Consider the following 22,558-nt stretch of genomic DNA (forward strand, 5'->3'; position numbering starts at 1 on the left):
TCCTGCATCATCCATTTTCATAGAGAGTTTAGCAAAGGTCCCAAATACAATGCATGTCCACTTTAGATACCATTGTGTGGGAAGCCTGATCTACCTAGGCAGTGTTAGAGGACAGAAAGCACACATTTCAGATTGGGAAATGAAGGGTTTCTTTTATATAAAACCTTCAAACTCTGGATCAGGATTACAGTAGCTGAAATTCTGCACAGAAAGTACAAAGCAGATTATTTTTGATTTAGGTTAAAATCACATTCCACAAAACCATGGGCAGAATTCAGCCTAAAATGAAGGTAGCATTTGTGTCAGAGGCCAGATGTTGTTATACAGGGTTCAGTTGGGGTCTGAATTTGAATCTACACTCACCTGCTAGCACAATGCAGGCATTTGAGGCTGATCAGTCTGAAATGTAGTTCCATCTAGATCCATTGATACAGTTGATTTCTTAATATGTCCCCTGGGGTGTGCAATGAAAAATGTTATCTGTCATTTCCTAAGCCAAACTTCTAGTGCCCTCTGCAGTACTGTTCTTTTCACCATCTTTCTCAACTCAGTTAGTGGTGATTTCATCCTTGGAGGGGACTAAAATGACAAGAGAGCCCCAAAGTCTTTCAAACATTCTCTTTCTCCCACACTTCATGTGCAACACATCAGAAAATATTGTTGGTTGCTTTTCAAATATGAGGAAAGAAAAAAGATCACTCCTCACCACATCCACCATGTCCACCATATCCACCACAGCTACCACATCCACCACATCCACCATGTCCACCACATCCACCATGTCCACCACATCCACCACATCCACCATGTCCACCACGTCTACCATGTCCACCACATCCACCACATCCACCATGTCCACCACATCCACCATGTCCACCACATCCACCACATCCACCATGTCCACCACGTCTACCATGTCCACCACATCCACCATGTCCACCACATCCACCATGTCCACCACGTCTACCACATCCACCACATCCACCACATCCACCATGTCCACCACATCCACCACATCCACCATGTCCACCACATCCATCACATCCACCATGTCCACCACGTCTACCACATCCACCACATCCACCACATCCACCACATCCACCATGTCTACCACATCCACCATGTCCACCACATCCACCACATCCACCATGTCCACCACATCCACCATATCCACCACATCCACCACATCCACCACATCCACCATGTCCACCATGTCCACCACATCCACCACATCCACCACATCCACCACATCCACCATGTCCACCATGTCTACCACATCCACCACATCCACCATGTCCACCATGTCCACCACATCTACCATGTCCACCACGTCTACCATGTCCACCACATCCACCACATCCACCATGTCCACCATGTCTACCACATCCACCATGTCCACCATGTCCACCACATCCACCACATCCACCACATCCACCATGTCCACCACATCCACCACATCCACCATGTCCACCACGTCTACCACATCCACCACATCCACCACATCCACCATGTCCACCACGTCTACCATGTCCACCACATCCACCATGTCCACCATGTCTACCACATCCACCACATCCACCGTGTCCACCACGTCCACCACGTCTACCATGTCCACCACATCCACCACATCCACCACATCCACCACATCCACCATGTCTACCATGTCCACCACATCCACCATGTCCACCACATCCACCATGTCCACCACATCCACCACATCCACCATGTCTACCATGTCCACCACATCCACCATACCCACCATCTCCACCATTGCCGAAGTTGTTATCCTTTCCTGTCAGAAGTGTTGCAGTACCCACCCCCAAATACTCCCATTTCTCATCCTCTTTCCCCACAGTCTTCTTTCCACACAGTTATTTAGGATGAATGTGTTTAAAAGGTCATCATGCAAATCCTCTTATTAAAATCCTCCAGTGGAGCTGGTTGAGGTCACACACACACACACACACACACACACACACACACACCTGCAATCCCAGCACTTGAGAGGCAGAGTCGTGAGCTTAGGGCCAACTTGGGCTATAGAACAAGATATTGACTTAAAGCAACAACCACCACCACTATGGTGGCCTCTTTTTAAAAGTATTACTATCTATCTATCTATCTATCTATCTATCATCTATCTATCTATCTATCTATCTATCTATCTATCTATCTGTGTGTGCATGTGCACATTTATGTGGGGTAACACACACACCACAGCATACCTGTGAGGTCAGAGGAAAACTCACAGGAGTTAGCTTTCTCTTTCCACCAAGTGGGTCAAGTGGATCAATGTGAATAGAAAGCTTAGCAGCAAGCTCCTTTCCCCACTGAGCCATCTTGCTGGCCCTATAGTGGCTTATTGAGTCACCAGGAAAAGCCAAAGTCCTGAGTGCTTCAAGATCACTCAACACTTCCCAGTCCTCACTTCCCACTTCTCACTTCTCCATCTGCTCCAGCCACACCCTCTTTGCAGAGCCTCACTCAAAGAATGCTACTGTTTCTGCACTTTTTTAGAATTCTGTTTCCACTGTTGGAAATTATCTTTCTGTGGGCCACACTCTCACTTTATACAAGGGTTTGCTCAAGCGTGGTCTTCGGAGAGAATTTCTAAGTCTCTCCTTGTTCGATTTGAGCATTGTTCAAATATTGTGGAAATTTGTAGAAATTTATCAAGAACATGCTGAAAGTTTTTACATTTCTCAAATGAGCTTCTCCTCCAATAGAAGCAACTTTTTCCTGGGCCTGACCTGGCTACCTTACACCAAAGATCATGGGCAGTAGACCAAGAGCTGGAAGCTAGTCCTGACTGATAATTAACAGAGTAGCCTGGGGAAAATTACCTAAATTCCTTGTGTTTCCACCCTCATCTAAAAATCAGAATCCATCTCAAAGGGTGTTGATAATAACTAACTAAAGCATTAATGGAAATGTGTTTAATGTGGTGCCTGCAAGAGAGTATTAAAAATAATATTTTTTATTATTATATTAGTTTATCATTACAAGCTCTTTTATTCGGAAGGTTTAGGAAAGGGGAATGAGACAGAGAGTAACTTGCCTGATGGTGCACAGCTACAGAGAAAAAAAATCCACCTCTGTATTCCAGTGCCATCCTGATGCACCACAGTGTTGGAGCAGTGGTTACTGGTAGATTGGTGGGAATTGCCTTTTCAGGGCCTTATCTTATCTTCAAGCTCATTACCTATCTTCTCTTCCTGAGTCCAGATGCAGTGTACACCTCTGCTTTATACCCATGTCTTACAACTGCCTTAGCCAGTTCCATAATCCAGGTACTGGGCTGTAAGAGGGTTCTACTTCAGTTACTCTCCAGAGCCACTGAGTCTCAGCAGCTCCCTTGAAGATGCTCTGGCTGTTGTATTAATGAGGCTCATGGGTGTCAGGGATCAAAGAGTCCCTATGGCTGGAGCCAAGATGGATCCCAGTATTATCTCAAGGGCCTTCCAGTCCTAAGGGATCCCATTAGTCAGAGGAAGATTCCAAATAGGTACAATCATCATGCAGGAAACTCTCTGGAGGGGAGACTAGAACTCCTGGAGGGATGTAGAAACTTGTCCTTAAACTCAAGTCTCCATTTTGGCACTGGAGGTAAGGACCACAAGGGAGCCAACACCAGGACCCAATTTTCAGTCACTCTTCTGGCCTATTTAGGTCTTCCACAGAAAAAGAATTTTTGAACTAGATGCTTCCCAAAATCTCATCTTAGAGGTGAGAAAACTGCTTGGGATAATGCTCTTGTGTGTTGTAAAGATTTGTCATTTATATTAGTTTAATAAAATGCTGGCTTATCAGTAGCCATGCAGAAAGTATAGGCAAGGCAACCAGACTAGAATTCCAGGATCAGAATTAAAGGCAGAGATGCAGTTATTATCCAGAAGCAGGGGAAGCAAGATGAGAATGCCTTACTGATAAAAGGTATCAAGCCACATGGTTAAACATAGAAAAGAATTATGGGTAAATTTAAGTCATAAAAGCTAGTTAGTAATAAGCCTAAACAATAGGCCAAACAGTTTGTAATTAATATAAGCCTCCATGTGTTTATTTGGGACTGAAAAGCTGTGGGACTGAGCAGGACAGAAACTTCTGCCTGTGGCTCCACCTGCTGCCCAAGACACACAACTGAACCCCACATTCAGATGACCAAGTTCAGCCCTATGCAGGTTCCCCAGCTGTTAGTCTGGAGTCAGGGAGCTCCCATTAGCTCCGGTCAACTGTTTTGGTGGGTTTCCCTATCATGGTCTTGACCCCTTTGCTCTTATTATTATTCCTCCCCCTCTTCAACTGGACTCTTGGAGCTTGGTCCAGTTGTTAGGTGTGGATCTCTGTACCTCTTCCCTAAGATACTGGATGAAAGTTTGATGATGACAATTAAGGTAGTCATCAACCTGATGACAGGGAAAGGCCAGTTCAGACACCCTCTCAACTATTGCTTAGAGTCTTAGATATCACCCTTGTGTACTCCTGGGAATTTCCCTAGTACCAGGTTTCTATCTAACCTCATAAAGGCTCCCTCTATCAAGATTTCTCTTTCCTTGCTCTCTTTCTTTGTCCTTACCCCAACTGGACCATCCTATTCCTTTATGTTCTCCTCCCTACTGCCCTTCTCCCCTTCCCCTCCACACTCCCCCATTCCTCCCATACTGAAGCTGCTTCCCTGCACTTCCTGTTTTCTCAGGTAAATTTTTATTTTTGTGGTGTCACTGATGGAGCATAAAGACTAGATAGTGGTACCTTTGTATAACTAGAAAATTATAACTACATTTTCTTTGCTGCCAAATTCAGAAAATAAACTTCCAAAAGAGATGCAAAGTTTATGTGGTTGAAGGACATAAAATGACATGCTTTTCTAAGAAAATGTTTTAAGGTCTAAAAAGATATTTTTAGGTTGGCAGTACAAGTTATGATAGAAGTGGTTTAGGCAAAAAACTTTGGACTCATCAAGACAGTATAGATAATAATTACTACAAATGTTAAAACTACTGAACTGGGCATTGGGAATGTAATTTCTACTTGATAATTTCTCTTGCTGTGTTAGAGTTAAACACTTCACTTACTTAGACAAAAGGAGGAAATGTTGCAGGATATTTGTTCACCTTGTGCGTAAGGTGCCTACTGTTGATTTCATAAAGAGCTGAATGGCCAATAGCTAGACAGAAGAGAATAGGCAGGACTTCTGGGGGAAGAGAGGAACTTGAGATGAATGTAGGTACACAAGAGAGACTCCAGCTAGGATGTGAAGCAAGTGAGACACGCAGAATGGAAGAGAGGAAAAAAATCACGTGGCAGACTTTAATAGAATTAGGTTGTAAGAGCTAGTTGAGAATAAGCCTAAGCTTACAGCAAAGCTTCATAATGGGCAATATGGCTCCATGTTATTCTTTGGGGCCTGGAGGTCAAAGAAAGTCTGAAGAGAAAGTCGGAACACACACATGGATAGTCACAAGAAAAACTGGGCCCTTGCTACATACCATATAACACTACTCAGAAAGAGTCAAAATCTAAAAAAAAGGGGGGGGAGTAAATTTTCATGACATTGGATAAAGAAACAATTTCTTAGATCTACTGCAAAATAACAAGAAATAAAGGTGCTTGCTCAGAGCCCAGAGAAGCCAAATAACAAGGTGAACCCAAAGAAAAACATATATAGAGCCTCCTGGAAATTGGAAGCAAACAAGATTGCCGGGCATGGGGGTGGAGCAAGGGTGGGAGTGAGATTGGGGGAAAGGGAGAGGGGGAGAGGGAAGTGAGAAGGGAAAAACTGGCAAGAGCTTGGGGGAGTGGGATGGTGGAGATGAAGGAAGGGTGGATATAGGAGCAGGGAAGAAGATATCTACATTAAGAGATCCATTTTAGGGATGACAAGAGACTTGGCTCTAGAGGGGATCCCAGGTGTCCACGGGGATGTCCCCAGCTAGGTCCTTGGTCAGCAGAGGAGAGGGTGCCTGAACTGTCCTTACCCCACTATCACACTGATGATTATTTCAAATGTCACCATAGAATCTTCATCCTGCGAAGGATAGAGATAGAGACAAAGACCCTCATCAGAGCAACAAACTGAGCTCCCAAGGTCCAGTTGAAAGGCAGAAGGAAGGAGAAGATGAGCAAGGAAGTCAGGACCGTGAGGAGTTGGTCCACATTATAACTGTGCCTGTTCTAATGGGAGCTCACCAAATCTAGCTGGACCAGGTCTGAATGAGCATGTAATCAAACCGGACTCTCTGATTGTGGCTGACAATGGGAGCTGACTGAGAAGCCATTGATAAAGGCACTGGTACTTGTTTTTACAACATGTTCTGGCTTTTTGGGACCCTAGTCTATATGGATGCACAACTCCCTAGGCCTGGATGTAGGGGGGAGGGCCTTGGACTTTCCACAGGGCAGGGTTCCCTGCCCTCTCTCAAGCAGGGAGAGAGAGGAAGAAGGGGGTGTTGGGGAGCAGGAGGGGATTGGGAGGAGGGAAGAAAGTGTAAATATTTGAATGGAAAAATAAAAAAAATGTTCTTGCTCAGGTGAAGTGGAGAATTCCTATAACACCAACACTCCTAGGTCAGATATGGGAGGAACTCTGAGTTTAATGCTAGCCTGAGCTACATAGTTAGTTCCAGAAGAGACAGGGCTATATAGGGAAAATCTAACTTATTTAAAAGTATATGAATTGCATTTTATCAAGGTAAAAACTTTTATAAAACAAAGGATATCATCAGAAAAACAAAAATTCTCCCAGGTGTGGTTTCTCATGCTATAATCCCAGCACTGGGGAGGACAGGGAAAAAAGATTGAAAGTTCAAGGTAATCTTCAAAATGTGTAATGTTTCAGGATAGCCCAGGATATATGAGAATATATATATCAATAGTAAGGATTATTGACTATGAATGAAGGGTACCCATTATCTAGAAATACCTGACCACAGAATAGAACTGGAAAGCCTGAGGCCTCTTTAAGAAAGAATAGGTCAGTCATAGAGGAATCTGCTGATTGGCCAGTTAAAAGGTTCTCTCAAGATGGTAGGCAATCCATTTCCATCCAAGGGTGGAAAGGGAGCCAGCAGTCAGCAGTCAACAGTTGGACATGCCCTTGGCTACTGCCTATAGGAGAAAATTTGGAAAGGCTCCGATGAGACCCCAGCTCCCTTCACTGCCAGCATTATCGCTTTTGACAGAAGAGGCAATATCTGGTTTCTCTATAGACCACACTGAAATTACATGTGAAGTTCATTCTCTGAGCGTATTACCTCTTTTCCACAATCTCTCAGCTAACCTCTGTCCTAACAACACACGCTGTGCTACTTGGCATATAGTGCCTCAGCTTCTGCTGTCTCTACTATGCTGTCCACAGTTAGCATGTTTGTGTTGGTTTGTAGGTATGCTGCTGTGTTCTGGAAACTACACCAGGATACGTAATGCATATGACTTGCTCACTTCTAAGTAGAGAAACCAACATATCAGACCATGGACACAGAACATGTATTACTTCTCTCTCTACACACACACACACACAAAAACTTCACACATCCTGTTGTCAGGCTGAATCATACTACTTTTTGGTTGAGAGAATGTGTAGAAAGAGACACAGGCCTTTCTTGAGAAGCTGAGTCATAGTGAGTTTGCCCAATGTTCTTTCCTTCTGTTCTAGGATGACATGTTAGACATAAGGTTCCTCCTTCAGGATGGATGTGAGAGAACAGAAGGTCACTCCGAACCCACAGCTACAAGCATGAACAACAAATGATTATTTAGACTTCTAATGCAGTAAGATTACAGAGGTGTTCAGAATTATATGTTAAAGTGGCCTGTAAATCAAGATAGTCAGCTTAGTTTCACAGTGCTTTGTCCAAGTTACCATGTACTATGTTTGTCAAATACACAAGACAGCTAAATAAAATTACGATTCTGTCCCTTTACCAAAAAGTGGATAATCCACTCCAGTGTCTCCTGGATCCTGGTTCAGTAGTCTACCCTACCATGTGCCATTACCTTGAGAAATGCCCTCTTGATGTCTTTGTTTCTCAAACTGTAGACAATGGGGTTGAGCAATGCCGTAAAGGCATTGTAAAAGAGTGAGATCTGCTTGTCTCGCTCAGGGGAGAAGCTAGAGTTGGGTCTCATGTAGATGTAAGTGCCTGGACCATAGAAGAATGTGACCACAGTCAAGTGGGAGGCACAGGTAGAGAAAGCCTTGCAGCGGGCTTGGCTGGACTTGATCTTGAGAATAGCCATGGCAATTTGAATGTAAGAGGCCACAATAAGGGAAATTGGAATAAGAAGCATAAAAACACTCAAGACCTGGTCCACCATCTCAATGAGGTGAGTATCCATGCAAGCCAGGCTAAGCACTGCAGGGCCTTCACAGAAATAGTGGTTGACCTTGTTGGGTCCACAATATGGTAGACTCATGGTAAAGAATGTATGTAACAAAGCAGAGAGGAAACCACAGACCAAAGATCCAGTTGACAGTCGTATGCACAGTCCCCAGTTGAGGATGACAGTATAATGCAGTGGGTAGCAAATGGCCACATATCTGTCATAAGCCATGACAACAAACAAGGTACACTCAGTTAAAGCCAGAGCACCAAACACATACATCTGCATCCAGCAGCCAGCAAAGGAGATGGTGTGAGAGTGAGCAAGAAGATGCACCAACATCTGGGGCATGGTGGTGGTGACATAGGCCATATCCAACATGGCAAGTATGCAGAGGAAGAAGTACATGGGAGTGTGCAGATGTATATCCAGGCAGATCAGCAGGATGATGAGCCCATTGCCCATGACTGAGCTCAAGTAGATGAGAAGGAACACAATGAAGAGGATGCTGTTGGTCGTGGGGTCACTGGAAAAGCCAAGCAGGATGAACTCAGAAACCCGGGTTTGGTTATGTCCTGGAATCACCCACATAATGGAGGCTGAAAGAGAATCATATTCATATAAGAGTCACCTGACACAGGCAGAACAGGGAGATAACAGATATTGAATTGACACAAAGGTTAAGAGCACTGACTGCTGTTCCAAGGACAGATTGCTCAGAAGTGTCTGTGCCTCCAGTCCCAGGCAATGTAACTCCCTCTTCTTACTTCCACAGGCCACACACACATGGTTACAGGCATGTATGTAGGCAAAAAGACATATGTATAAAATAAAAAACAGTAGTTTTTAATTAAGAAAAGGTGAGGTGTGAGTTCTGAGCACACTGTTTAACTTCTGTGTACACTTCTCAAATTACTGAACCTCCCAATGTCTCAGTCTCTCCATCTATCAAATGAGGCTGATGACAAAAATGTCTCAGGAGAATGAGGAATAGCTAATCTTTTCACATAACTCTTAGAACCTGAACATAATACATGACATGTGTGCACTCTCACACTCTTATTCCGTCTCAGGAAGGGAGAGACAGGGGATCCCCAGAATAAGAAAGCTATCTACTCTAGTTGAAATGAGGGGACTGCATTTAACTGAGAGACCATGTCTCTAGGAACAAGGCAAACGCAACTGAGAAAGCACCCCTCAGCACGTTCTTCTTGTGATTGCTGCAGTGGTTTTTCAAAGTTTCTATACTGCTCCTATTTGGCCCCTGCTGAAACCTTTTAAGATCTCCCATGCTCTGTAATTTGAGTGGGATGCACAGATCATTAAATACTAAACCCCCTTCCCTGTGGAGACTAGCCTCGGCACACAACCGTCTCTTCCATCGCCTCTCTATACACACATATTCCCATTAAAGCCCTACCAGTATTCTGCATGCCTCTGCCGCCCTCATACACTAAGATGCCCCTAGCCTCTCATCATGGAGGAGAACCACCACCTCCACAGTGCTGCCAAAATGGTGACCACAGCAGGACTCAGAAAAGCCAGGAAGCCTTCCCTCTTGTGCTACAAACTCCCACCCTAACACAGATAAGATACAACCTGCATTTCTTCTTCACTGGGTGGTTGCAATCTGAAGAATCCTGGGGGGTCTGATATCGGTTTGACAACAAAAACACTTGGACAAACCCTTTTTCTCTCTCTTGTTAACTGAAATCCCATATAACTAAGGAGAAATTATCTCGGATGGAGTGTAGCTGTATGGGTGATTTCCCTAAGCTTGCTAATAATAAAATCAACTAATATTTGTCTTAGATAATTTATGTATTCCCTCCAGTGATCCACCAACTTTATTTTAACAAAACAGCAGTTCACAGAAAGAAGCGTTTCCACCTGTGTGTTCTATGTGACAACCTAAGGCTTGGAGCAGTCTGTTTCAGATTGCAAGCCCAGCTTGGGGGAAGCGTAGGTTTAGGGGGTGTGACATCAGAGCCTGCCTCTCAATCACCTTTTCTGATGCTGGTTTACAGGCTCTGGAGTGAAGAGGTGAAGAAGACAAAGTCCATTGTCCATCTAGCTGAGTTAATTGAGATTCAGCACAGGCCAGAGCCCTCCTAGGACAGAGCTGGATGGCTAGCCACAGACCAGCTCTCATGAGGAGATTTTCCCTCCTGTCTGAATGTGAGATGCCCTGATCTGTACTGAAAGTAGAAGGATCCAAGGAAACAGAATTTGAGGCATAATTTCTGTGGTACGTGGATACAATTTAGTCACCCATTGCTTCTTATGGTTTTTCAGCCCAGTTATCTTTGATTTTGCTTACAGTGTCCCAGCAGGTTGGTGACCCAATTCTATGAGTGCTGGACTCACAGATAAAGATATCAGGATGGAGTTTCAGACCAGAAAAAGAAAAAATCTACATATGTTAGCTCCAACATACATAATATGCTTGAATCTGGATGGTTTAAGTTCAGGGACCCTAGGATATTCTTCACTATATAGAACATTAAGTCAAGCTAGGCTACAACAGACTACCTACCCCCTTTACCACAACAAAGTAAATGAAACAAAAAATCATTATTTGTCTGACCACAAAGTGCATGAAGCTGGACCTTTGTGCTGTGGTGTCTCCTTCAAAGACACTGACCATCGCTGTGCTCTCATGGATATGGCTTTTTGCTTCTCTTGAGACATAAAGATATGGAGTCCTGAGTTCAGTCTCAACATGACTTAAAACAGACAGATATTCGGTAAATATTTATTACTTTAAAAACAGGAGAAAGGAAGAAGGAAGTAAGGACACAGATTGGTAAAAAAATAGAAAGAAAGAAAGAAAGAAAGAAAGAAAGAAAGAAAGAAAGACCTGGAGATGGATGCTTGACTAATTTTTATCTCTAGACCCACAGATGCCTGAACCCTACCCATAAAAAAAAAAAAAACCATCAATGACTGTCTTACCACTTGTAAATCCAGGGATTGTGTACTGAGTGGCAGTTTCTTGCTGTTATGAAGAAACCCCATAAGCAACTGAGTCCAGAGTGATGGGATTCTAGGCAGCTGAATGTACAGAAACATTCCAAGGTGCTGTAGCGTTTGAGGGACTGAATCTTTCACGTCCTCTGTAAGTAGGCCAGCCCCAGCCCCTGAAGTTGGCACCCGTACAATCCTGCTTAACAAAGGTGAGCTCAAACATCTCTACCTATTCCCAGTAGGACCAGATGCTGAGGTTTAATGATCATATCTCCTCTCTGGGATTCACTAGGAGAGATGGAAGAGGGCCATTTCTGTTCCCAGTAGGGTTACTGAGATTATCCCCAGATGCTATCAATACGAGCACTACAAGGAGGCCCTTGGGCATAGAGCAGGAGGAAACAACCCATAGGAGGAGGAGTGGTGACCTTTCCCCTTTTCTAGACTAATTGAGGAATCTGGTTGCCTGGTACACAGGTCAAAAACTTAAGTTCTCATTCTGACTCCTCTTTTACTGCCCAACCCCTGAGTCCTAACACTCAATGAGTCGATATTTGAGCCACAGTCTTCTTCTTTCCTCAACTACTTTGGAGAAATCTTAGTCCTCCCTGCTCTGCCGCGTTATATCTAAGCAAGTTACCTAGAACCTCTGGCGCTAATGAGGAGATAACAATAATGGGAGTTGGAGGATGCTTATGAGAAAAAGGTGAATGCTGATCTTGCAGAGAATTCAGTTGGGTTTCCTTAAGAGACATGGTAATTCAAACCATCTATATTTCCAGTTCTATAGGATCTAGTACCCTCTTCTGACCTCCCCAAGGATCAAGCATACATGTGCTGTACATATGTTTGTGTGCATGTATGTATGTATGAATGTTTGTATACACAAAATGCTGATACATGGGGAAAAAATAAAAACAGTCAACCATGACATAGTAGCATGGAAGTCAGCAGTGACATCTCCATGAGAGTGCAGTGAGAAAACTCTCTGAGGGGGTCCTGCATTTTAGATGCAAATAAGAATTTGGGTCCAAATGTATCAAGCTCTGGAGTATGTTCTCTTGACCTTGCTGTTATTCTGCCTCAATTGCCTCTCTTGTGAAATTCCGATAGTAATCTCTCCCCTTCTAAGCAGGCTATAAAATAAATGTGATGATGTCACCACCCTGCTACAAGTTCTTGACAGTGTTCCCTGACTTGGAATCTCCACCCGTGCCTGCTGTCAGTGTCTTGGTTTCTTAAGGATTCAAAAGGAGAAGACTGGACTATAAAGTATTCCTGTGACGTGTGATTGATTGATAAAGGGTTAGAATTCCTGTGAGCTGTTCCTTAAAGAAAGTCAATAGTAAAGGCTAATCATTTAATAAAATTGTATTGGAAACAGAGACAGAGCACCTAGGATTGTGGCTCAGCTGTAGAGCACCTGAGTAAAGGCAACGTCTGAGGCTAGAGTTTGACTCTGACCATTTTAAAGGCAGCACAAGCTCTGAACTCTGCACTTCCTGAGGAGCAACCCCATTTCCTGTGCTCTGTGTTCTAGCAGTTGGTTAGTGTGGCGCATCTGATGGTTGAAACACTGTATAATGACATGCAATCTCAGCAGCTGTTCAGAGGAATGCATCACAACCACGACATTGGCCATCATAGGTGTATTTACACCTTAGTAATTGGCAATCAGCACTAATCAAAAGCACCTTGGCCCCTGTAGCGCTGTTGTTAAGCCTTGTTCCACAGCTCTGACCCCAAATCTCCTCACTCCTGTTGTTGATCCTCATCAGCTCTGAGTACATTCGAATCCAGGCAGAGTTTTCTTAACCAGGATGTATAAGGACACAGTTCAGCAAGAAAAAGACAGAAGTCACTGAGTGTCACATATGGAATGACACGGCCACCATGCTCTGTTGATTTTAGTCTCTGAGATTTTATTATGGAATCATAGGGAGGGACTCAAAAAGGAAAAAGACACACACACCCATAGCATTAAACATGGATTTCAACAAAGTGGCAGAGAAACAGTCACATGAGGGGACAGAACTTGGAAATGTGAAAAAGCCCAGAGTATCATAAAGAGCATATTAGTTATTTGGCAAAAGAAAAAAAAAAGGTCAGAGGAAAAATAAAATAAAACAATGTTATTGGTGGTTCTTCTCTCTTTCTGGGTGAGGACTCATAATATAGCAACCTGGCTGCCCCTGATGTTTTAAATCACTGCAGCCCAAAGAGATCCCCAAGCATGGCCCTACCTGCCCATTGCACAGATAATGAAAAGTGATGCAGAAGACATGAGTTATTTGACAAATGTCACCCATTTAGTGAATGGTAGAATGATCGCCAGGGCCTGGCCACTTGCTGCTTGGGTGAGGCTGAATCTGCCATATCTATGACATACTTAATTGTATGAGTTCAAACTAATGGCTGTACCTCTGCTCTAACCAAAAATGTTCCTGTTCCTCAGAACTGGGCCAGTTTCACAATGATCATGAGATCAACCCAGAGGTCAGCATGAAGGAGAAATCAAATTCTAGAGGTTCCATTCTGCACCAGAAAGACCCACAGACCGCAGTTGAGTACGATGAGCCTCAGGAATAGAAGGCAGCAGATCCACATCTCTGACAACCAGGGACTGCTTAAGTGGCCTCCAGATAACAATGCCTCATTAATGGACCACTACACAGGGGCTCATTTCATTATGAATAGTGTCAGACAAAAAAGGATGGTAAAACAAAACAAAAACATTTTTCTCTATCAAAATATATTATCTATGTGTGTATAAGTACATAATAACCTTAATTTGTGTGTATGTATATGTTAAATTCATTTTATGAGGTCATTTGAAGGCTGTGGTTCATGTAACAGAAGTCTCTATCATTAAGGTGTCAGTACACCCTAAACAGATACACAAATTCAATGTGTCTCTCTCATAATTGTAGTAGTCAGTCTTTTGAAATTGCCAAATGGATTCTCCAGTTCATTAAAAAGTAGTAGGGTCTCTAAAGAGGCCTGTGGTTGTCTGACTAACAATGGCCCCACAGGCTCATATATTTGAACACTTAGTTACCAAACTGTGGAGCTCCTTAGAAGGATTAGAAGGATCAGGAGGCGTGGCCTTGTTGGAGAAAGTGCAACACTGGAGGTAGGCTTTGAGGCTTCAAAAGCCCATGTCGGGATGGCTATCTCTCTGGCTGTGGATAAAGATGTAGCTTCCAGCTACCTCTCCAGTGACAGGAGTGCCAGCATACCCCTGCCATGATGGTAAATGATGGACTAAATCGCTGATGCCGTAAGCAGGAACCCAGCTACATGCCTTCCTCTAAAAGTGTTGTCGTGGTCATAGTGTCTCTTCACACAATAATCTTGTGACTAAGATAAGGCCTAACAATCTTTAAAAATAATGACAAAGTGCAAGAATTCATGTTTCTCACTTTTGAAACCATCTGCAAGACAATAACAAACAGTTAAGCACTGGGCCATGATGTGGGAGTGTCATATATCAATCTGTTGATTTCATTGGTTAAGTAATAAAGAAACTGCTTGGCTGGCCCTCATAGATTAAAACATAGGTGGGAGGAGTAAACAGAACAGAATGCTGGGAGGAAGAGGAAGTGAGCTCAGAGTCGACAGCTCTCCTCTCGGGAGCAGACGCCTCAGAAGAGACGCCATGCTCCCTGCGCCTGGGCAGACACACGCAATGAAGCTCCGACCCAGGATGGATGTATGCTAGAATCTTCCCAGTAAGACCGGTGCTCACAGATTATTAGAGATGGGTTGATCGGGATATCAGAATTAGCCTGTAAGGGCTAGAGCTAAAGGGCCAAGCAGTGTTTAAATGAATACAGTTTGTGTGTTGTTATTTCGGAGCATAAGCTAGCAGGCAGCTGGGGTGCTGGGGATGCAGCCCCACCGCTCTTATTACTACAGGGCCAATCTCCTGGAGTTCAGTCATAGAGAGGGAGGAATGACATTGCAAGTAAAGGGGTCAAGACCATGATAGTAAAACTCACAGAAACAGCTGAATTGAGGTAGTGGGAGCTTACTGATCTCAGACTGACAACTGAGGAAACAGCATAAGACCAAATGAGGCCTTCTGAAAGAGGGTGACAGTTGTGTGGCATGGGCAATTGGTGGGACCACTAGCAGTGGAACCAGTAGTTATCCCTACTGCATGAACTGGCTCCTTGGAGCCCATTCCCTTTCTCAGCTTAAATACAGTGGGAAGGACTTTGGTCCTGCCTCAAGTGATGTGACAGACTTTGTTGACTTGTTATGGGAGGCCTCACCCTCTCCGAGGAGTAGATGTTGGGTGAGGTAGGGTAGTGAGAAGGTGGGAGGAGTGGGAGGATGAGAGGGAGAAAGAACTGGGATTGGGGTGTAAAATAAAAGTTTAAAAAGTAAATACTAGATATATAGGAATGGGCACCTTACCTTCTTTTATGGAAGATGAACCACAGTAAGCAAGACATACTTGTGACTGTTATTTTGATTACCAACCTAAGTAGACATGAAATTAACTAAAATCAGTCTTTTGAGTCAGATTTTCTTTTGGGACTGCCAGCTCCCAAATAATGACATGGAGAGTTTTTATTAATTATGGAAGCTTGGCCTTAGCTTATGCTCATTTCCAACTAGCTCTTATAATGTAAATTAACTCATTTCTATTAATCTACATTTTGACACACAGCTTGTTACCTCTTCTTAGTACCTTATGTCTGACTTCCTAAGTGTCTCACTGGTGAATCCCCCATGGGTTAGATTATAACCCAGAGTCCCCATCTTTACCTGGAATCTCACACAACTTCTCCTGCCTAACTTTTGCTCATTCAGCTCTTTATTAAACAATCAGAATAAAACAGTGACACATTTTCACATGGTGTGATTAAATACTATGCAACATTTCCCCTTCTGTCTAAATAAAGAAGAATAGTTTTAACTCTAATACAGTAAAACTATATATAATAAGAACAACTATCAGTTAAAATTACATTCACAATGTCTAGTCCGTTTGCTTTTGGCAAATTCAGAAAAATTATTCCATTATCAATCCTATCTTGGTGAGTCCAGGTTTTATACCTTAACTACTTCCTATTATTGCATGTATTATAAAACTAAAAATATCTTTTTAGACCTTAAAACATTTTCTTAGAGAAATAATTTTAACTTTTATGTTTCTCAACCTTATAAACTTTATATCTCTTCTATAAGTTTCTTTTCTGAACTTGGTAACAAAGAAAACCACAAAACTGTAACTATCTAGAGTGAAACCGCATCAAACACCAGAGTATAATGTTACCTGAATAAACAGGAAGTGCAAGGCAGCAACTTCCAAAACAATAGAAATGACAGGAACAGATGGCTGCTTGGACAGCCTCCCAAGGTTCCTCTGCAACCTTGGGGCATTCATATTCAGCCTACTGGCCTAAAATATCTGATAGACTTTTCTGTAAAGCAGGAATTTTTAAAGGACTGTCCTTCATTTTCTTTCCAAAGCTCTTTTGTATGCTGCTTGTTCAATTTGGACAGTATGTTCTGAATAGTCAAGGCAAGAGCAGTTTCTTACTGAGAGACTAACTTTGTCATAATGAAAGCAAACTCCATATGGAGATTTTTGTTGCACATCATCCTTTTTGAAATAGCTTGTTACTGTCAGTAGCAGATGTATCTCACTGTTATGAAATCCTTATTTTATTCAAACATCTTAAATATTATACAGGTCTCTGAAAAGTTTGAAGACCACCTATCTTTCTAAAATATATCTCTGTTTGACTTTGAAAACATACCTAATATGACTATAATTTTGATTGTAACATATGACTAACTACTAACCTGCATTTCTTAATTATGCTAAACAGTTTGTAATAATACCGATCAAGGACTAGAACTTTACATTATGTTTTTATATGAGCTACACAGGTACAATACCTTAAATGAGAGTAGAAACATATATAGTATGTTCTAACAAAAATAGACTTGTATTTCCATCAATATAAAGAAATCCATACCAGTGTAAAATATTTGAGATTAATAGTTTATTTTTAGTTTAAAAGTAGAATCAGTAATCTACCCTTTTATCCTATTATTCCTATGCCACATACCTTACAAAAAAAAAAAAAACAACAGGAGTAAAATTTCATGACATTGGATAAAAAAAAAACCAATTTCTTAGAGCTACTGCAAAATAACAAGAAATAAAAGTGCTTGATCAGGTAGAGTGGAGAATTCCTTTAACACCAGCACTACATGGTCAGATATGGGAGCATCTCTGAGTTTAATGCTAGCCTTGTCTACATAGTGAGTTCCAGAAGAGACAGGGCTACATAGGAGAATCTGCCTTTTTTTTAAAATTATATGAATTGCATTTTACCAAAGTAAAAACTTTTATAAAACAAAGGATATCATTAAAGAAGCAAAAATTCTCCCAGGTGTGGTTTCCCATCCTATAATTCCAGCACTGGGGAAGAGAAGGAAGAAAGATTGAAAACTCAAGATGATCATCAAAATGTGGAACGTTTCAGGCTAGCCAAGGATATGCAATAATTCTCAAAAATAAATATATAAGTAAACTGTAACATGAGGGCCTGCTAGTTGGGGTTTCTGTCCTGTCCAGTTTCCACAGTCTTTAGGTCCCAAAGAAAATCACACAGGGTCTACATTAATGATAAACTGACTGGCCCATTAGCTCAGGTTTCTTATTAGCTCTTATAACTTATATTAACCCATTATTCTAGTATATGTTAGCCACATGGCTCTGTACCTTTTTCAGCAGGGCAGGTCACATCCTGCTTCTTACAAATGGTGCCAATGTGTGGACAACTGCATCCACATAAAGCCTGAGAGAGGCTTTTAATCCCAGCACTGGGGAGGCAGAGATAGGTGGATCTCTGTGAGTTCAAGGACAACCTGGTCTATGGAGTGAGTTTCAGGACAAAGATACAGAGAAACCCTGTCTCAAAGAGCCAAAAATTAAAAATAAAATAGAGTTTAAAATACAGTTGTATAAAGATGGAAACCCTGTCTCAAAGAGCCAAAAATTAAAAATAAAATAAATAGAGTTTAAAATACAGTTGCATAAAGATGGAAAACACACAGAGAATCTGGATACTGTATGTTATTATACACTCTTTGAATTGTTTGAATGCTGAGAAAGGAGCAACAGCCGCTAAAAGATATTTGTTTATAAATGCTGCTAAATTAATCCAAGATAGGTATTTTGAAAATACCTTGACTTCAAAATTGAAGTCAAAATGTATGTTACTTTGGAGAAGAGATTTTGCTTTTGTTTCCACAGGAAATGAGAGGCTGTGGATTCATTCTGAGTAAAGAAAAATCAGGTTGGTTAAGGAAGACCACCTGAGAAATCTCCAGTAGGGACAGATGGCCTGGATATCTGAGTTCTACATCCAGAACAGATTCAAGACTGCTGCCTGAGATGATCAAGACTTACAGGATACTCCAGTCAGGACTTGATCATAATTCAAAATTTTCTTTAGGTCCTCATAAGATTATCAGCACCCCCAACCAGCAGGAAGTAGCCTAGAATACTATGCCCACACTCCCAAAAAAAAAAAATGGACTATGGATGTTCTTGTTTTCTTTTTTTAAAAAGGGGGGGGGGGAATGGTGCAGGACAATTCTGTATTCTGTCAATTAGGTTTTACATAAATGCTGATTGGCCAGTAGCCAGGCAGGAGGTATAAGTGGGACAAGACAGGAAGTAGAGGCAGAGCAATGAGAACAAGAGTATTCTGGGAAGAAGGAAGCTTTCTCCTCAGTCCTGTCCAGACACTGAAGAAGCAGGATGTGACCTGCCCCACTGAAAAAGGTACCAAGCCATGTGGCTAACATAGATAATAATAATGGATTAATATAAATTATAAGAGTTAATAAGAAGCCTGAGCTAATGGGCAAATCAGCTTATCATTAATGTAGACTTTCTGTATGATTTGCTTTGGGACTTCCCAGCTGTGGGAACTGGGCAGAACAGAAACCCAACAAGCAGGCCTTCATGTTACAGTAAACAATAGTAAGGAATATTAACTATGAATGAAGGGTACCCATTATTTAGAAATACCTGACCACAGAATAGAACTGGAAGGTCTGAGGCCTCCTTAAGAAAGAATAATTCAGTCACTGAATCATAGAGTAATCTGCTGATTGGTCAGTTAAGAGGTACTTTGAAGATAGTAGGTAATCCAGTCCCATCCAAGGGTGGAAAGAAAGCCAGCAGTCAGCAGTCAACAGCTGGACATGCCCTTGGTGGCTGCCTGTGAGGAGAAAAGTTGGGAAGGCTCTAATGAGACCCCAGCTCCTTCAATGCCAGCATTGTCACTTTTGACAGAAGAGGCAATATCTGATTTCCCTATAGACCACACTGAATTTACATATGAAGTTCATTCTCTGAGCTGTATTACCTCTTTTCCACACTCTTATCAGCTTACCTCTGTCCTAACAACACATGCTGTGCTACTTAGCATTCTGCTGTCTCTACTGTGCTATCCACAGTTAGCAGGCTTGTATTGGTTTATAGGTATGCTGTTGTGTTATGGGAACATAATGCACATGACTTGCTGATTCCTAAGTAAAGAAACTAACACATCAAACTATGGACAAAGAATGTGTATTGCTTCTCTCTAGACAAAACAAAACTTCCCACCTCCTGATGTCAGGCTGAACCATACTACTTTTTGGTTGAGAGAATGTGTAGAAAGAGACACAGGTCATTCTTGAGAAGCTCAGTCATAGTGAGTTTGCCCAGTGTTCCTTTCCTTCTGGTTCTAGGATGACATGTTAGACATAAGGTTCCTCCTTCAGGATGGATGTGAGAGAAAAGAATGTCACTCCCAACCCACAGCTACAAGCATGAACAACAAATGATTATTTACACTTCTAACCCAGTAAGATTACTGACATGTTAGGTATTATATATTTGTGTATCCTGTAAATCAAGATAGTCACCCTGGTTTCATAGTGCTTTGTACCAGTTACCAAGGACTATGTTTGTCAAATACACAAGACAGCTAAATAAAATTAAGATTCTGTCCCTTTACCAAAAAGTGGATAATCCACTCCAGCGTCTCCTGGATCCTGGTTCACTAGTCCACCCTACCATGTGCCATCACCTTGAGAAATGCCCTCTTTATGTCCCTGTTCCTCAGACTGTAGACCATTGGGTTTAGCAAGGCACTAAAGGCATTGTAAAAGAGTGAAATCTGCTTGTCTCGCTCAGGGAAATAGCTGGAGTTGGGCCTCATGTAGATGTAAGTGCCTGGACCATAGAAGAATGAGACCACAGTCAGGTGGGAAGCACAGGTAGAGAAAGCCTTGCAGCGGGCTTGGGTGGACTTGATTTTGAGAATAGCCATGGCAATTTGAATGTAAGAGGCCACAATAAGGAAAATTGGAATAAGAAGCATAAAAACACTCAAGACCTGGTCCACCATCTCAATGAGGTGAGTATCCATGCAAGCCAGGCTAAGCACTGCAGGGCCTTCACAGAAATAGTGGTTGACCTTGTTGGGTCCACAATATGGTAGACTCATGGTAAAGAATGTATGTAACAAAGCAGAGAGGAAACCACAGACCAAAGATCCAGTTGACAGTCGTATGCACAGTCCCCAGTTGAGGATGACAGTGTAATGCAGTGGGTAGCAAATGGCCACATATCTGTCATAAGCCATGACAACAAAGAAGGTGCACTCAGTTATACCCAAGGCACCAAACACATACATCTGCATCCAGCAGCAAGCAAAAGAGATGGTCTTAGAGTAAGCAAGAAGATGCACCAACATCTGGGGCATGGTGGTGGTGACACAGCCCATATCCAACATGGCGAGTATACAGAGGAAGAAGTACATGGGAGTGTGCAGATGTGAGTCCAGGCAGATCAGCAAGATGATGAGTCCATTGCTCATGACTGAGCTCAGGTAGATGAGAAGGAACACAAAGAAGAGGATGTTATTGGTCATGGGGTCACTGGAGAAGCCAAGTAGGATGAACTCAGAAACCCGGGTTTGGTTGTATGCTGGAATCACCCACATAGTGGAGGCTGAAAGAGAATCACATTCATCTAAGAGTCACCTGACACAGGCCAGCTACACAGGCAGAACAGGGAGATAACGGATATTGAGTAGCATAAAGGTTAAGAGACTGACTGCTGTTCCAAAGACAGATTGCTCAGAACTGTCTGTGGCTCCAGTTCCAGGCAATGTAACTCCCTCTTCTTACTTCCACAGGCTAAACACACACATGTTTGCAGACATGTATGTAGGCAAAAACCCATATGTATAAAATAAAAAATAGTACTATTTAATTAAGAAAAGGTGGGGTGTGAGTTCTGAGCACACTGTTCAGTTTCTGTGCATCTTCTCAAGTTACTGAACCTCCCCATGTCTCAGTCTCTTCACCTGTCCAATGATGCCGAAAACAAAAATGTCTCAGGAGAATGAGGACTATGTCTTTTCACATAACTCCTAGAACCTGAACATAACACATGACATGTGCACAGTCTCACACGCTTATTCCGTCTCAGGAAGGGAGAGACAGGGGATCCCCAGAATAAGACAGGTGTCTACTCTAGATGAAATTTAACTGAGAGACCATGTCTCAAGGAATAAAGCAAAAACAGTTGAGGAAGCACCCCATGTCAGACTCTGACCAGACACACACACACACACACACACACACACACACACACACACACACCACTGACTTATGCAAAAAAGAGAGTAAATAACCAGATGAAGATGACAGAACAAACACAGACACAGGCACACACAATATGAGTAGTGACAGAAGGTGACATGAGCAGTGCACTGGAGATACTGTAATCTTCCCAGGGAATGCTGATGGATCACCTTGGTATGTAAGCAGGAAAGTCATTTCTTCCTTTTTTCCCCTGCTCCCTCTGCACACAAACAATCAATTATGGGTGAAATATAGCTTTAAGTGGTAAATCTAAAGCAAGCAATTTTTTTTCAGATTCAACCTAATAAGTATCTTTGTGTCTATCTGTCCTTTTAGGGGAAGCAAAGGTAAGATTTCTCTAAAAGAGCACTTTCCTTCAAGGGAAAAATACTGGTAATTTACAATAAGCAATGGTACCCAAAATACTTACACAGAGAGTTAGAAAAACACAAACATAACAGCAGAGGCTCCCATAGAACAGTGAACCACATCTCAAGGGCATTTCACAGGCAGCTGTCCAGTGAGCACTGAGGAGGCTGAGGCTCTCAGCATCATTACATCTGGAAACTACAGAAGAACAGCACAGCGCCAGCGC

At 42.4% G+C, this 22,558-nt stretch overlaps 2 protein-coding genes across 2 annotated transcripts; both read right to left on the reverse strand.

Moving 5' to 3' along the window:
* Positions 1–7,962: 7,962 nt before the first annotated feature.
* LOC121448590 (olfactory receptor 2A12-like) lies at positions 7,963–8,925 on the reverse strand. The gene has a single exon (XM_041652718.1). The coding sequence runs from the start codon at positions 8,908–8,910 to the stop codon at positions 7,963–7,965; it is 948 nt and encodes a 315-aa protein (XP_041508652.1). The 5' UTR covers positions 8,911–8,925.
* An 11,447-nt stretch (positions 8,926–20,372) lies between these two features.
* On the reverse strand, positions 20,373–21,360 carry LOC121448637 (olfactory receptor 2D2-like). The gene has a single exon (XM_041652797.1). It carries the CDS (start codon positions 21,315–21,317, stop codon positions 20,373–20,375), a length of 945 nt encoding a protein of 314 aa, XP_041508731.1. The 5' UTR covers positions 21,318–21,360.
* Positions 21,361–22,558: the final 1,198 nt, after the last annotated feature.

This window comes from Microtus oregoni, unplaced genomic scaffold (assembly GCF_018167655.1).
Source record: "Microtus oregoni isolate MIOR12 unplaced genomic scaffold, Mior012 000005F_ref0000423, whole genome shotgun sequence".
Lineage (NCBI taxonomy): Eukaryota > Metazoa > Chordata > Mammalia > Rodentia > Cricetidae > Microtus > Microtus oregoni.

Coding starts and splice junctions, on each gene's coding strand:
- LOC121448637 (XM_041652797.1), bottom strand. CDS start 21,317: ATGTGGGTGATTCCAGCATACAACCAAACCCGGGTTTCTGAGTTCATC.
- LOC121448590 (XM_041652718.1), bottom strand. CDS start 8,910: ATGTGGGTGATTCCAGGACATAACCAAACCCGGGTTTCTGAGTTCATC.